The sequence below is a fragment of the Conger conger genome, chromosome 6 (genome assembly GCF_963514075.1).
Source record: "Conger conger chromosome 6, fConCon1.1, whole genome shotgun sequence".
Classification (NCBI taxonomy): domain Eukaryota; kingdom Metazoa; phylum Chordata; class Actinopteri; order Anguilliformes; family Congridae; genus Conger; species Conger conger.
Genome location: NC_083765.1, coordinates 16,722,783 through 16,740,064, shown reverse-complemented (window position 1 = coordinate 16,740,064; position 17,282 = coordinate 16,722,783). Strand labels below are relative to the sequence as shown.

At 40.9% G+C, this 17,282-nt stretch overlaps 1 protein-coding gene across 2 annotated transcripts in view; it reads left to right on the top strand.

The window, feature by feature from the left end:
• The window catches only part of LOC133130617 (NT-3 growth factor receptor-like), a 156,631-nt gene that overhangs the window by 81,051 nt on the left and 58,298 nt on the right, over nucleotides 1-17,282 (top strand). The window contains exons 8-10 of one of the 2 annotated variants that reach the window (XM_061245313.1): nucleotides 1,697-2,020; nucleotides 4,340-4,395; nucleotides 5,608-5,710. In XM_061245313.1, the coding sequence (XP_061101297.1) occupies nucleotides 1,697-2,020; nucleotides 4,340-4,395; nucleotides 5,608-5,710 (483 nt within the window). The remainder of the gene's footprint in view (nucleotides 1-1,696; nucleotides 2,021-4,339; nucleotides 4,396-5,607; nucleotides 5,711-17,282) is intronic. The other variant, XM_061245311.1, reaches the window with a different exon arrangement.

Genomic DNA, 17,282 nt, shown 5'->3' with positions numbered 1-17,282 from the left:
GAAGCAGGGTAGTTGACATTTTGTAAAGCAGTTATTCCTTCATTTCAAATGATTTGTTTAACCTTCACTATCTTACTTCTTACATTCCCATAATATCTGTTCTTATCATTCCCTCTTTTTACCACATTATTTAATTATTTATTTCATTTTGTTGTGCTAATCTCTATTCCATCTACACCTCATTCTCCTCTTCAAACTCTTATTTTGTCTCTTGAATCCCACACTCCCCCTCTCCTCACTCCCTCTTCATCTCTCTATCTCTAGGCACCTCTTTTTCAACTTTTTTGTCCTCCCTCCCCCCACTCCCTCCGCCTCTACACCTCCCTCTAGACAATCTCTGTAATTCCCCCCCCCCCCCCTCTCTCTCCCTCGGGGGACTGTGGTGCAGACTGGCTGGAGGACTCCGTAAATGACAGGGCTTGTGAAGACGTGGGCTAGCAGACAGTGCAGGGCAGGAGGGGGTTCTGCTGCATGCTGATTTCAAACGCGCGTCATCTGCTCAGTCTGTTGTGTGCAGACCCGTCTCTACGGGAGAGGAGATTTATCATCACGGCTGCTTCAAGCCCAGCACAGCGCACATGAATGGAGGTGCCAGCATCGATGAGATCTGCAGAATAACTGCTTTGATCCAGCATTTTCATCTTGATACCAACACCCATGAAGTGCCTCTGTCATGCACAAAAGGCTGTTCAAACATTTGTATTAGCTAACGCATGCTCAATGACCGGCTAACCCCATTCGAGTTCAGATTTCACGCTGTTCAAATTAATGCCTCTTATACAGGGATCTATATAAGCTATAGTTACAAATGCAGAACAAAACAGTTCGGAAATTGCAGTGATCATGAAAAAACTAGTTGAACAAATGTGTTTGAATTGAAACTGGCATTTAAATATACAGTAAGTCAAAGTTAAGGACAAATATTGATTGAATCCCAGCCAGGCATACAGTGTGCCCACTGTGAAAATACAGCCCTGATTTCCTCATATTTCTTTGGTACTGGAGCCATTATATGTGAAAAATGTGAAAGATGTCTGAGGGTGCAAGGGTATTTATAATAATGATTCACTAAATTCAAACGGGAAAACATTCTTTATGTGTGAAAGTAGAAATGAACGAATTTAATACATCCTGCACCAACAAACACATTTATCAACGCAATAATAAAGTGAATAGCATTTAGAATCTGGCCCCAAGAGATTTATTTGTCTGGGTTTTGTTATACTTTATTTAACTTGGGAACACTTATATCACATTACTTTATATGTGTCTGGTTTATTTTATATATGTTGATTTGACAATGGGCATAAGACAATGCCAGTGCCCCAGTGAAGAACAGGGCCTTTGGCGTATATCCTTCAGAGAAGCTCTGTCAGCTCAGCCAGAGCCCTGGGGTCTTCCGGCTCCTTCCGGCTCCTGTGGGGAGGGAAGGCCATGCTCACAGACACACTGACCGCTCGAGTTCAGAACACAAACTGACAGCCTGCTTCATGACCTACACAGAGGTTTGGTCAAGGTTAAAACGATTCACCCAGGACAAATGTGGCTTCAACAGCAGGCCAAGACAAGTACGAACCCGAGTGATTTGAATTGACCGCAAAAGGATTAATGATGTATAGAAGTAATAACAAAGTGGCAATTATTTATTCATGGTGCGGAAGGTTGATGTTTTGGCTCCTGGTTGTCTCCTCTGCAGTCTCTCCAAGTATCATACGCCTGGATGAGCCAGAACGTCGCCATGACACCTGCATGATGTTCATCGTGCGGGGCTACCCCCACCCCACGCTGCGCTGGTTCCACAAAGACCAGGAGATCCTGCATAGTGAATACATCCGCACCGAGATGGAGACCTACCACGATAACCTGGAGGGATGTCTGATATTCAAGGACCCTACTCACCACCAAAATGGCAACTACACCCTGGAGGCTAGCAACTTCCTTGGCATGGCCACCAAGACAGTGTATGGACACTTCCTCCAGGCCCCTCCATTTACCGATGAAGGTAAGTGGCCAGCAATGGGTTCAGGCCACTATGGCACACATCAGGTTTAAATAACTGAAAGATTAAATGTTATGACATATAGCAATAATCACAGTGACCGCCACACATATACACTTTTATACCAGCACTCTCTTTTATATGTAATTCTTGCAGATGGACTCATTTCAGAATCTAAGATAGTCATGTAATTTTTTTCATACTCTGATCTGAACCGTGCCCTTTCTTGTCTTTCTTTTCAGATTACAATTTTGGTAAGTAGCTTTTCTAAGTGTACTTTATCTTGTGTGCGTTTGGGAAAGTGACTGGAACCATAAAGATAAGACAAACTTCATTGCCGCTCCGACCCCCAATTTTTTATCTGCTGTTTAATCAGCAAAGCAATGAAGGGACTGTCCAGTTTATAAAAACTGACAATTAAATTTGACTTCTTCCAAAACCCCATTGTATTAGCATAATAGTACTCCGGAGCGATGCTCACTATCCCTGTTCTAGCGCCACTGCTTGGCGAACAAGCCTCGACCTATGGCCGTTCCGTTTATTCTGTAACGGCTCTGTAACTAAGCGTAGAGGCAGCAGTGTGTTTGACCTTCATCTGGAGAGATTCATTATCATTTCACACGCATTTTAATGCCAGCACGTGGTTAGAGAGTGACAGATTGTTACTGTCAGAACTCAAATGAAGCTAGATGACCACTTGGGCTTTTGTAGCCTGAGGCGTGCAGGGACAGCCAGACCCCGTGGAAGTGCCCGGCGTGGGTCTGTCTGCTCTCCCATGGCCACACTAACACAGCCTCTTCCGACAGTTATACAAAAGTGAGGATAAAACAATTAAATAAATAACAAAAAAAAATGGGTCTGCAAATTTAGCACAGTGGCCTGGCAGTGAAAGAGAAGGCCGCTACTGTCACAACACCTCCAGGAGGAGGGAGTGGAAAGTTCAATGGAAGTGTTGGTGTGACTCTAATTATTATTGAACCCAGAGGACAGGTGGGCTGTGAGGAATGGATTCACTCCACTGTATAGGCCTGCCTACGGCAGCTCATCCACCACAGGCCAATTAATAGGTCTGCAATTATTCTCTGATCTCAAGTGCCAAGCCTTCACACTTCATTCTTCCCACTCGCAGAAACTAAAAGGGTGTGTGTGTGTGTGTGTGTGTGTGTGTGTGTGTTTGTGTGTGTGTGTTTATGTCTGTGAATATACATGTACGCATGTGTTTTTTTTTTTTTTTTTTGCTGTGTCTGCATTTGTCTGTGGTAAGTGTGCTGGTTATAATGTCCTTCCATTCTTAATTTTCTGTTTTTAAAAGCTGCCTGTCAATCTATATCACAAGATACCTTCTGAACACTGCTATTTTATAATGCTTATATTGTCATAGACCCTCACATATTAAGAATGTGTCCTGCCATGGATACTGTGGCATACTTTAACCTAAACTAAGAGGAAGGAAAGGATTTCAAGTGATATTGCCATATTGGATTGAATCTCATTAATACATGTGTTTTCTTTTCGTGGAACATGAAAACTGTGATTCTGGTATTACATGATAATTGAGAAGTACTCAACCCAGTTACTTTAGTAGTGTCATGGTTTACTGTTGTACTGTAGCAAGCATAATATACTGTATACATAGTAAAGATATACCGTTACACTCAGTGAGCACTTTATTAGGTATTTATTAGACTTAACTTTTAGACTGACAAAGTCTTCCGCCGCTGCAGCCTATCCATTTAGTGGTTTGATGCGTCGTGTGTTCAGAGATGGTCTTTTGCATACCCTGTTGTAATGTGTGGTTATTTGCATTACTGTCAGCTTGTCAGCAGTTTCTGAGATACTCAAACCACTCTGGCACCAACAATCATTCCACAGTCAAAGTCACTTGGATCAAATTTCTTCCCCATTCTGACATTTGGTCTGGAAAGCAGCACAACCTCTTGAACACATCTGCGTGCTTTTATGCATTTTGTTTCTACAACACAATTGGCTGATTAAATATTTGCGTTAACAAGCTGGTGTACAAGTCTACTTAATAAAGTGACCACTGAGTGTAATTACGCCTCAAGTGCATATGAATTATCGCTGTATGCTTTTATGCAATATTCTCCCTCGCCCTATTCCCATTCACTATGTTGTAGATACAGTATGTACCTGTGTTTTGGTTGCTGATACTGCTTTTGCTATGTGCAGTTCAAGTGTACTTCCAGTCATGGCTTTGTATGTTTCAATTCTTAAGAGTGTCTGCCAAAGTAAATGTTTTGAACAGAAATACGTCAATGATTAAACAGAAATAAGATTTGAATTGTAAGCATTTGTGTTCACCCTCTCTTTTAGCCACAGTGAACCCCACGCCCCCAATCAATGTCACACACGGGCCGGATGAGGACAAATTTGGGGTGAGTGTACAGTTCAGGTGGAACAAAATGGTTCTCTGCGAGCAATAGGCTATGTATAAATGTGGCTATAAAGGCTTCTTCCTGTTTTATTATTATTATTATTTATTTATTTTTTAAAGAAAGAAAATGTTTAATGTGAGACATTCTAATTCATTCTTCAAACCTCCAATCTGCATTTTCCCTCATGGCCACTGTGTTTTACAGCTCCTTCAGAATGTCATTTCTCTCAGCTTTGTGCTATAATTGACTAGATGGAGATAATTTTCCTCATTTTAAGATTTTAATGGAGAAACAAGGCTTGGCATGAGGAGGGTGTTCTTGTGATTGCTCTATGGTGTTAATTATACTAAGGTCTTGACTAAAAAAAGAAAATTGTATCCAGGGCTTTTGTTTGCTTTAAATGGTTGGCTATATTTAATTGGAACATTCATCAGTAAAATAAAGGCTCACAATTGTCAGGCTTTCTGAGATAACAGTCATGTCTTTTTCAGCTGTGGCAAAGGCCTGATGTTGTTTCTCAATTCTGCCTTGACTCAAACTCCAACCTGGCTCTGCGGTTTTCAATCTGGCTGCTCTTGTTGTGTGACTCAGCTCCTTAAAATAAATCAGTGTCCAAAATGAGAAATATAGGAATTGAAATTTTGTGCAATTGCCATCTCTGCTTCGGCATTGCAATTCTAACACGCAAGCAAAGAGGGTTTTCCAGCACATCCAACTGATAACAGTCCGCTGAGAGGTTGTTGATAGCAAAAACGTTTTCTGGTAAAAAGCTTAGCATTTTTTAGCTAGAGATTTCCAGTGCAACATTTATGGCACAAGTTCTCAGTGTATGGGATGGGGCTGCCTACTGCAATAATTACTAATTCAATTTAGTGCAAGTGTCACATGGATGTATTACAGATCCAAACTGTCTGAAGACTAAAGTGTTGCACATCATTGTTAAGTATAAAGACAAATTTGTTTAATTTAGCAAATAATAGTGTCACATATGGTAGGTAGTTCATTATCGTCATTAATAAAGTGTTCATTGTGGCTTTAAGAATCAACAAGGTCATATTCAGTAAAAGCAAAGACCATTTTCAGGTCTAAGTTGTCGGATAATTGAATGGGATTCTCCAGTTGCCTACATTTCAACACCTCTTGAGCTTGAACATGAGGGCACTGTTTTTCAGTGCCCTCATGTTTAAGGGTTCCTTGCTCTCCCTCCTCCAGGTGTCCATCGCCGTTGGACTAGCGGGGTTTGCCTGTGTGCTCCTCGTCGTCTTGTTCGTCCTCATCAACAAATATGGCCGACGGTCCAAGTTTGGGATGAAAGGTACGTTCAAACTGTGTTTCTACTGGCTGGATTTTGTACCAGTCGACTGTTAGCTATCACTTATGGAGTGACAATGACAAGGTTCTCATAAACAATTGTCTGGGAAAACCGGTTCATATTTCATTTAAACTCTTTAGTAATGCAGTACTATACAGCATGTGCTTTGTGTGGGCAGCTGGGTTTGAAACTTTATAGTGATTATTTGAACCTCAAAGTGAAACTCATTACTGTATATCCAAGCAAAAAGATGGGCTTCATGGGATTAAATTTATGAGCTTATTAGGGCATTGTTCGCTGCATGCCCAGTGAAGTCAATTGGCCACATTTTGTTTGCATTTGCCTGCTGGTTCATTGCCATTGAATGATGTTGGCTGTAAAAAGTGACAGGATGGACACGTTTTGTGTAATTATAGGTCGTATTTACCATATCGTAGGTGAGACCCTAAACATGTCAGTCATCCTGAAGAGGGCCTTGACAGGGGATTAATATTATATGACTTGGTGTATTTCAGGCTTTTATTTTTGGAAACGTCCAGGGCCAGAAGCCTGCTTATCTTTATTTGCTAGTGGCTGATATTGTCAGGTTGCCTGAGATTTACACATGTTATGAGGAGGATTCCAGCATCAGCCATGACTCTGGGATAAGTGGTCTGACGTGCTTCCCTGCTGCGTTTGCATCAGTCAGCAGCATTGAATCCATCAGGAACAGATGGTTTGGTGGCCTGTGTCTGTTTGTTGGCTGGTATTTTGTATGGACATTTTTGAAAATAAACAAGCCAATGTCCCCCAGAAGGGCTTATGGCAGCAGGTACTTTTTTCCGTTATGGTTGTTTGAATACCGCCAAACTGAAATGGATGTAATTGGAACTTTCCTTACTTGCATATGGAATGTGGAATGCACATTTGTGTATTAGTATGTGTCAGTCATAAAGCTTATTACTCCTCCAGAGAAAACATCACGGTCAGTCACATATCAAAGTTGTGTTTAATGTGTCACTTTTCTCAAAGCCCATATGGGAGCCTCTGGCATTTGATTTGTCTTTAAACACCAGTAGAATAATAATAGCTGTGCTGTTTCTGACGCTAACGACATTAGAATACCCTGAGGTCTCATGTGTTGTCTGTTGTCTTCGGAATGAAAGCATGCAGTGCTGGCTGTCTGTGTTTGACTTGGCTCTCTGCCATGTTCATTGACTTTCTCCATTTCACTCTGGTTCCCACAGGACCACTCTTTTGTCCGACTACCCTACACGCCCATACACACACATGCACACACACCCACACACACACACACTACACACGCACACATGCACATTTGCACACTCATACACACGCACATGCACACACGCACACTCACACACACACACACACACACACACCCACATACATCTTTTTTCTGGCCCACAGTAACAATAGGGACAACTGCAAAACTGCAAAGTTTTGCACAGGTGTGTGAAATAAGATTAAATCTGATATAGACTTTAAAGGTTGGAAGAGGGACGTAGAGTGGGTGAGAGAAGAATTATGTCTTGCTTGTCTGTTTGGATATGCACAGACATAAAGCTTATCGTAAACTCATGCTTTGTATCCAGGTAAAGCAACTCTAAGAGGCAGACATGTGGAGTAGTGTAAGGTATTGCATTTATATTTACAAATGTTGATCTTTTGCACTCTAAACAAGGCATACATTACAAATAGCTGGGAATACGCATCTAAAAACGTAAGCTGTGGACTGTCCTGTGTAAAGGTTACTGCATAAGTAACTACGTAGACCATGATACTGCACTTTGACAACAGGAGAGTGAAAGAGGCAACAGGAGAGTGAAAGAGACTCTGATGAATTATTTTCCTTTTATTGAATTGTGTAATCGGGATTCTGTGTATGTGCCCTGCCCGTGTGGAGACTGCCTCTGTAGCCATGCCAGGCGGGCGGATGTGCGAGGGGTGTAAAACAGCATCAAACACAACTTCCACTGGCAGGTGACAGTCAGCTAGAAAAGGACACGCAAAGGATTCCTTGCTATGTGAGGTGTGATTTCCGGGAACAAGATTTAAATCGTTAAATTAAAGATCTTGTCACATCCTTGGTTAGTTTTCAAACAAAGGCCCTTCTGTCCTGCCATTTTGGCAAAGAGCATTAAAATTCTGTGCCATTAAGTAATGAGACTTTATTTTATTCTCCCTGTCTGGGTTCAGTTTAATGAATGCCATTATTCGTATCAATCCAAGTGTAAATAACCCAAACTTACTCCTACAGAAAAGGGGGGGCAGTTCAGACAGGGCAGCTGAGTGTGTCTGTAATATGGGACTGTGGACATCACCAGCATACAAAATTGCATTAAAATCAGCCCTTCCATTGATATGGGTTATCTATCATTAGTTTCTGTATTGTACAGTAGTGCATGTCACCTTGTGCAGCAATGTTGTCTTTTTACAGACATGTAGCACCAAAGGGAGCTCTATGTAGTGGTAATTTTAATCACCTTTCGTGCAGAATGAATCATCTCTTTTACTTTTAAGATTATCATAGTGCTATGTTTTTGTACCCTTGATAACTCCCATCCTATCTACATGGCAAATTATGTTTAACATCACCTGATCCTTATTCTATCACGAATGGCACTCTTTGTTAAACTTCAAGTCCTACAACATGACATCCAACGGCCAGAAACAGCAGCAATTAATTGCTGTAACTGCTAGAATAATAGTTGACCTGGTCGTTATGTCTCAGTTATGTAACCGTAATATCTTTAACATTGAAGACAACCCCATTAAAAAATTTAAAATATTCTGTGTGAAATTTGATGACATTTTTTTCTGTTCTACCATGGTCAGCATTAGCCCTCTAAACTGCATAGGCGTTCAGCTTATGTAAGCCTCTCCTTTAATTTAATTTAGATAAATGTCTGAACATGCCATATATCCTCCTTGGCAGGATTAATGTGAACGTGCTGCTGCACTAACATAGTCCATGCTTTAGCCATTTACAGATGGTCATTTTTGAAATGCAATATGGTTCACCTAAATACAATAGATCAGATAATTCAATAATACAGTTATTTTGATGATGTTTAACATGCATTAACAGTTATAAGTACAAGCTTACATTTTGCTAAATCTAAACTTGCTTCAGCCATGGTTCCACATACAGTAGTTTTTTTTTTACAAACAAAAGCTCTGAAATATGAACTAATAAGATTTTAACAGCCTTGCTGTTTGCTCTCAGTGATTCAATAGTGTAGTTAAATCATGAACTGACTAGTTAGCCACTCGACCAATCAGAGCACACTTGAGTTAAACCTTGTCATTTCAGGTGTGGGACATTTTTTTCCACTTATGCCGTTTTCGGATTTCACATGAAGCCTTTTTTTTATGAATTTACTCAATTTGGGTTCCTTCGGTTGATAAATGTGATGCTTACCTGAGCACTTGCATCATTTTGTCTCTGTCACACTTAAGTTAATTACTGTAGCTTGTTACAATGTGCCCAGCTGTAGGTACATCTAGGTACGATGAGAAAAATCTTCACCAAAATGTGCAATAAAGCACTGGCTCCATACAACAATTTTCATAAGCATATGCCTGGAGTAAGCCAAAGAGCCTCCTTTCTAGGTATCACAGTGCTATAGAAAGCTAGCAAACAACTGTAGCTACAATTTCACCTTATTCCAGCATAACTAGCAGTTGGATGCTCTTGGCATGTTTGCTGCTGCTTATGTGCTACTGGAGTAAATTGTGATTGAGGTTATCAATATGTTACATTCATTTTTGTTGACAGACTGCACTACTTTCAGTAGACACGATAACTAGCTAACAAATAGAGAATGAATACATCCTTGAATACATTTTATGAAACATCAGTTGCAAAACTTAGTTAACTTGAAAGATTTGCAGTCCAATCACATGTTAACACATGCATTAAAGATCGAATGAAGTACATGTTTCATTCTATTGGCATAGTTACATTGTGGTAGCTAACCTCAGCGATCAGAAGGAGACCTGGGTGTGGTTTCCTTCAGTCCAGCAAAGGACAGAATGGAGAGCAGCCTGTGCTGCCTTGTTTTCTCCTGAATTTAGCTGCAGGTCTGAAGAAGTCATTACCTAGACTGAGGTATATTGGATTTTCACTTCACCAAATGATTTGGTGTCTTTTTTTCTGCTGTAGTTCGACCACACGCTATTCTCGGGCCTCCAATACAATCGCAATGTTTTTCTGTTCGGACTGTGGGATTCTGATTAAACCCAGAACCCTGGCATGTTGCACTACACCCCTCTGATTTACCTGCCTTTCCAGGCTGAGCCATGCAGACATGCCATCTACAGATGATGCTTTTCTCCTGCAGGGTTGATTTATTTCCCCACACGGCTATCTGGTAATAATTACAGGTTTATTAAAAGGTGCAGGCTGATGAGGAGAGAAAGCCAATCAGCAACCCCATCCATTTCTCAGACAAAGCAGTAACCTGTAATCGATTTCAGATGCCTGGCCCGCAATGAACATTTCTCCCTCTCACAGCTTACATTGGTTCTGCTCAACAGTGTTGGACAAACTGATCACTGCTTTCTGCATTTGCTGCTGAAATGACTCACATGCAACTTGTGAGTCATTTCTCTTGTGAGCCACTTGAATTGCTTTACAAGCCTTTGCTGTGTGCTCAAAACTTTAGTTCTTTTAACGGGAGCCAAGCAATACATAGGGTGAATGAGCTGCATCTAATCAATATATTAAAAAAACAAATTGTGTAATTTATCAAAGCAGGTCAGTGGAATAAAGGGGAAATATGCATTAACAAATAATACAATTATAAATATTGTGGAGCTGAAGGTTTAAATGCAACATTTTATTTGTTTGTTTGCTTATTATAGAAAGTAAGCATGTTTTTCCATCACTGATATTTTTTTGCAGTGATAATGTCAGTGTATATATAAAATGTAGCTAATGCCATATAAAAAAATAACTTTTGTTCTGATACATACAGTAATACAAATCATGCTTGACATGAGATGGTCCTTTTTAATATGAGTGTAACATATTCTTCAAAATATACTCCATTTGATGATGTACAGTATTATGGAGAATTTAGTTCATTTGAAAAAAATTGCAATATGAGTATTGGGCTTTATTTTTCCAGCCCTTGGCCGGTGAGATTAAGGGGTTAACTGTCTTTTCAGAGATGAACAGATTTGACTGGTGAAGGTTATCTAAGGAATCTAGGAGAAAGGGGCATTATAAAATAAAAAGCCATAAGGAGAAGGGAAATAGTACTAATGCTTCCATTAGGCATCTAGATGTCTCCTTATTTGTTACAAAGTATCTTCTGCCAAAAAGAAAATTGAATAAATATATGCTTTAGTCTTAAGCAATAGCCTGTTATCTTAATATAATCTCATCTTGTGTCTGGAGGGTTTTATGTCATGTCTGGATTTTACCTCATATTGTAACTCTATTATAATTATGTAATTATTGTGAAAATTTGGGAAGTTTTATTTGGTAAGGGATATCTGAGTGGGCAAGCTTGAACACACCAAAGAGCATATTTTTTGCAGACAAAAAGCTATTATTTTTTGTGTTGTCTACATTTCTGTAAACCATCATTATCATACTTTTATGTTGAACACACAAAGTAATCTCTGATGATTGAAGGTCACGTCTGACGTCATTGGAGTGTATTTGTCTTGGTTATGTACTATTTGCAATGTTTTATGTGCAACATACAAGCGTAAACATGCCCATTAAGGGTCTTCTCTGACACTGACTGACCAACATCTTGGATGTCAAAGGGTACAGGGTTCAGGGTTCTCACAATTATGAATACACTGTTCTGAAGGTTAAGATGCAATTAAGCATGGCTTGGCTTCAAAAGGGGCATTTTTGCATTTTTGTATACACTACACAAGTAAAATAAAAAAATAAAATGCTTTGCTAAATTGCTCAATAAATGATTTATCATTTGAAACAGACGTTTCCTCTGAAAATCTTGTTTAGAGTTCAATCTGGTAACATTTTAAGAGGGCAAGCTCCAAGAATATGTTTGCATATTTCTGTGGCATCAGAATTACACTGTATGGTTAAAATTATGTCAGTGATCAACATATAACACTTGCTTCAAAGCATAGAATTCCAATCAGTAAGGTTCATCAGAACATGTTTAGCAGTGATGTGAAACTCACAGTACTATGAGAGTACCTCATTTTCATTCCTCCTGCCCTCCATTTCGAGCAGATCCTGTAGTCATTTCCATTTGCCTCATTTGAGTGAAAACAGTGGAAACAGGGCTCAATCCAGCTCATTTGTTCTGATTCACTGTGCAGCAGGGGCCTCCAAATGGCCAGGACAGGCACCGGCATGCTCAGGCATGACCTGGAAGCCCACAGTCAACTGTGCTTGTGGCAAAATGAAGCGGGGAAGACAGGGGATTAAGTTCTGATACTCAATGTAGTAGTATCTCTTATCCCTGTGTGACTAAGAGCTTTTTACAGGCCTCACTGCCCCAGAGTAAACCTCTTCATCGCCACGCAGTGCTTGTCTGGGCCTGCTGTCCTTGCTCTCACCTGTCCCTGCACCTCAGCCAATGAAAGAGGTCAGAGGAGTAGGGCTGACAGGAAGGTGACAGTAATGCAAATAACCACACATTACAACAGTGGTAAGCAGAAGAGCATCTCTGAACACACAACACATCAGAAATCTAATAAATACAGAAAGTGCTCACTGAGTGTAGTTCGTCATAGTTCAGTATATTGTTTGAACAACATGGCTTGGCAGTGGATTTCCCCCTTTTCATAGCCTCCAGTTTGTGCTCCCATCGGCCACTAGCCTACTGTGTCTTGGTTAAAAATAATGTTCAAGACCCTCTTACTTATTTATCTACTTTAAAGAATCATGAGCAATGCCTTGGGGACTGGCTTTCTTCCTTGTCACTGTCCTAGAAATAGAACAGACCTACAGGGCTAGGGGAATGGGGCAGGGCTCCATAATCACAACAGCATCAAATGAAAAGAGGACACACAGGGCTTTTGGGGACCCTGTCCTGTTAGCTGGCCCCTGAGTCGCAGGCTTCAGTCCGCCTGGGCCGCTTGGTGCTTGCATTACTACAAAGGCCTGTTCTTTTCTGAGCTTGCTGGGCCTCCCCGCCTTGCAAATACAGTGAACCAGATGACTGTGCAGTTAAGTGTATAGATGAATATGATTTTACAGACAAGCCTAGAGCAGACTGCTTTCTGGCAGCGTGTGTATTCCAGCGTGTACATCCATTACATGCAAAACTGAGCAGACCAACTGGGCTTTCGTGATTGGCACGCAATCCTAAAGTCCTATTTAATGTATTTAATCGGGATTGATTTCTGTGTATTAAATGAAGAAAATTCTGAATGAAGAAGCATAGCTTTCTGGAGAGAGTAGCCTTGCAGATATTGGATAAAACCTTTTTTTATGTATTTGTTTGCGGAATTATTCAAAATCAATCTGTTTTAGTAGACACTGACTGCACATTTGATTTGTGGTTGGCACACATTTTGCACATAATCGCAACTTTCTGGTTTTAAATGCATATTTAACCATTTCTTTGTTCTGTCTATATTATTTTCATGTCACACATATTTTTGGGAGCCCTGTCAGTTTGTGTCAGCTAGTACTCCTCGGGCAACTATAATGGCTTGTAAACGCTTCATGTAGCCTTTAAATCTAATCTAAAGTCTTTAAATTCTCGCAATTTGAATTTTCCCACATTCTTCCTGGCAGAACACCTCTAGCTCAGGAATATTCTTTGGCCTCCTTGCATGTACCACATGTTTGAGATCTCTTCACAGATGTCTGGGGACTGTGGTGCCCATTCCAAAACCTTACTTACCTTTCTGTAGGTACTTCATGGTTGATTTCTAGGTATGCTTTGGATCATTGTCTTGCTGGAATACCCAACCTCTCCTCAACTTCAATGTCTGAACTGACCGTCGAATATTAGCCTCTAGAATTTGTTGTTTAAAGTATGTTGTATTGTTGTCCTGTGAACAGCTAGACCTGTGTCTGTTACTCTTTTTTGCTGCTCTTTTGCAGTGATGTGCGGGTTCTTCTGAGCATTTCTCACCAGGTCTCGGGCCATTCTATCTGATATCTCTCTGTGTCTTCTAGACATTGCCTTGATGTCAACTGTCTTCTATTCTGTCAATCTTCTATTTTCCTAATGTTTCTGATGGTGGAAATAGGAGTTTTTGTAGCCTTTCCTTCTTGGTGGAAGTGCACCACCATCATTTTGAAATCCTTTTTAGGGGAACCCATGATTGTTAAGACCAGACAGAACAGTCACTGCAGTTGAATACTTTAGAAGGCATAGAGTTACTTCAGCATAAAAAGTTCAACCCTTGAATTATATTTATCTGACTCATTGAAGCCCTAAAGAGTAAATCACCTGGATAAGGGCCTTTGTAGTCATCTTTTTAAAGCATAACAAAGAATAATCTAAAAGGGTTCTCAAACTTTTGCACTGGGCCCTTTTCCTTTAGTATTTATAAACAATAAAACATGAACATAAGAAGCAATCTTGCTTTAAAATTTGCAGAAAGGTCTCATGTTTAACCATATAGAGTTCAGGTTTGCTCTCGATCACGTACAGATTCATTGTAATTGACATTTAAACCAAGGGTGCCCATATTTTTGCACCCCACTGTAATTGAGGCAGTACACATTTGTTGTGAACAAACACTACTCGCACACTCTGTAAAATCCTCAGAAGAAGACCCGTTGCATGCTAAACTCCGGTCTCTTAGCAACAAAATAAATGGGACAAAAATATCAATTATAGAGCAATCCCCTTGTTCCAACCACCAAAGGGACAGCCTTAAAGGCTTTCAATGGAGGGCTACATCTAATTAAGTATAAGATATTCTCCAAATGGAAAGGGAATAACAGACACCAGCAGCACAGTGGAGAGGATAAAATGAGTAGATCAGACTGTCTCACTGCTTCACAGTGCACTTAAGCTAGATTCAGATCCTCTACAAGGTCCCTGGCGTGTTTCTGATTGTGAATTGTTTATCCCAAATAAAAAAAAAAACCAATAAATCTTTTTTTCTTCACAAATTAGAATGCTCAATTGTGTTGTTGTTTCAAACTTTGCTATTGATCCTGGAGTTGGAGGAAGACTGCTCCTGTGCAGCTTAACAGGAGGGATTGTGAGCACCCAATCAACCAATGGGGGGTGCTGACCAAAGCAACAGTATGTCCCTCTGACTTGTTTTAATGCTGTTTTAGACAACAGTATCAGTGTTGGCTAGATGGAGAATGAATGGTTTGCCAGATAAATTAATTGAGAAGCATATACCGAGTTTGGTATCTTCATATGATATGTTTACGACACTGAAACAATGAAAAATACCGGTATTATCCTTTAAAGCTACAGAATATTACCCACATCTAATTTTGCATGGATTCTCTCAAAATTAATGTATTCTTCGTATTAACGTTGTTGATCAGCTTTAAGCTGTAAGCTTCCTGTTGGTAACAACCTGAATTTTAGCAATGATGGGGAGATTACAGTGTTCTCTCTCTGGATGCACCGCAGAATCAGTTGTTATGATTCCCATTACATTTTGATCCCTTTCCAGAACTGGAGAGCCCCGCCCAGATCGCTCCCTCCCCAGAGCCTCCCCCTGCCTTCCCCGGCCAGCTCCAGGGGCTTTAATGCCTTAATGAGAGCAAGAGCCCCTCAATGTTTCATGAGTGCCTTTTCATTTTTAAGGAGTAGAAAGTAATTGTTGTGTAATCACAACCGTGGCCTTAATTATTCATCCCGCTCTGGAGAGGTGCAGCGGAGGCAGCCTCGTGGCAGGGCAGTGGAGGGTCGGCGAGATTCCCCGCTTCAGAATCGCCGTCTCAATCCTCCTCCTCCTCTCCACTGCGCCGCCCTCTACTTAACGGCTGACCCAGTGCTGCCAGAAATCCATGTTTGCCTTCACCAAAGCGACAAGGAATAATAAAAATAACAAATTTGAAATGGATTTCCTATTAGCCCTCGACACCGTGAGCCGTCTTGTGGCCATGCCCATTGCAGGTGCAGACATACTGTCTCCAGATCATCGAGCTCGGCTGGAGGAGAGAAAATATGCTGTGGAACTGCACACTTATTGAAATAGTGACTGAAGAGGGGCTGGACATTGTAAGAAAGATAGGCTTGATGTCTCTGTTTTTGTCTCTGTAAACCTATACACTTTCAAACTGCTCATTACAGTGCTGATGAAATGGGCTGAATATTCTGCGCCAGAAAACTTGCACATGATAGTGGAACTTAAAGGCACTGGAGCAATGAAGCTGTTTTGTAAATCAGCTCCAGTCTACTAACAGGAAGTCAGTGGAGGTGGTGTTTTATTTTGTGGTGATGAGGTATTGTTGCTGCGCTTCAGAGACAGCACATACATTTTGGAGGGTAAGGGATTCTTGGTGTATAAACCTCATCTTTGATGACAGGCATCTTCTAATTTAGAACTGTTTGCTGTGACATTCCAAAACAGGGCTGTTTCAGAGACCTGGTTTCTCTGCTTGTTAGTAATGACATTCCTCCGAAAAAATAGCAGACTGCTTTGACAGTAAAAGATCACAATGATTTAAAACGGAGTAACAAAAACTATTTGCATTATCAGCCCCTGTCAGGGGGCCCTTGCTAATAATGCCTCTGTGTTTTTTATGTTGTGTTGTCAGGGCTGCACAGCTCCACAGCACTGCTTTATTTGCTTGTTTGCATTTGTTCCTATTAAGCCACAAAGGAGGTAAGCATTCCTTAGCTCATGACTGGCCCAGGGGATTGCTGCTGATGAAAGCTAAACAAACAAGCCAGCAGTCTGCTGCATGAGGGCCAGGCCAGTTGGGTCCACACACGTGGCTCCCACCCAGATCCAGCGAACGCCAGTCTATGTGAGGAGGAGAGAGGCCTCCCACCACAGACTGAAGCTGTGGCAGCAACACCTGCACTTCTAATGGGCCGACTGGCACCTTTCTGCAGGCTGAAAAGCCTCTTGTCAGCTATTAGACACCTGTGCTACACTATTTGCTTCTTTATGAAATAGGTTGTTTTTTCCCGTCACAAATTCTCTATAATGGTGGAGTGTTAGGCAGATTCAGGGGTAAAACTGGTTGTACAGTATCTTTAGCTAGAAAATTGACTCTTCAGCAGGTAGGTAACCTGGTGTGAAAGACAATGGGGCAACATATAAATCTCTTGATAGATGGGTTCTACCTCTGTTTAGAATGGGAAATTCTGATATTTAGGTGCTTGCCGTTTAAAAGCCGCAGCCAGGGTTTGCGTCATAACATATTAGACTGGGAACATTTTTTTCCAGTAAACTCAATGTCGTAGTGGAACAATTGGCCATAACAGGCAATTTTGAGAGCTGCATGGTATATTTTTACGGTTGTCACAGGGGTTAAGTGATGCACTTCACAGAAAATGTACTGTAAGATGGAGACTGAAGCTCCCTTACCTTTCTGGTCTGTTAGGAATAGTCTTGGACTCTGGCCTGTGTCCTGTGTCTTTCCACGGTTGATGTAATGACCCCTGCGATACATCTCAGTGAGGGTTTGATTTAG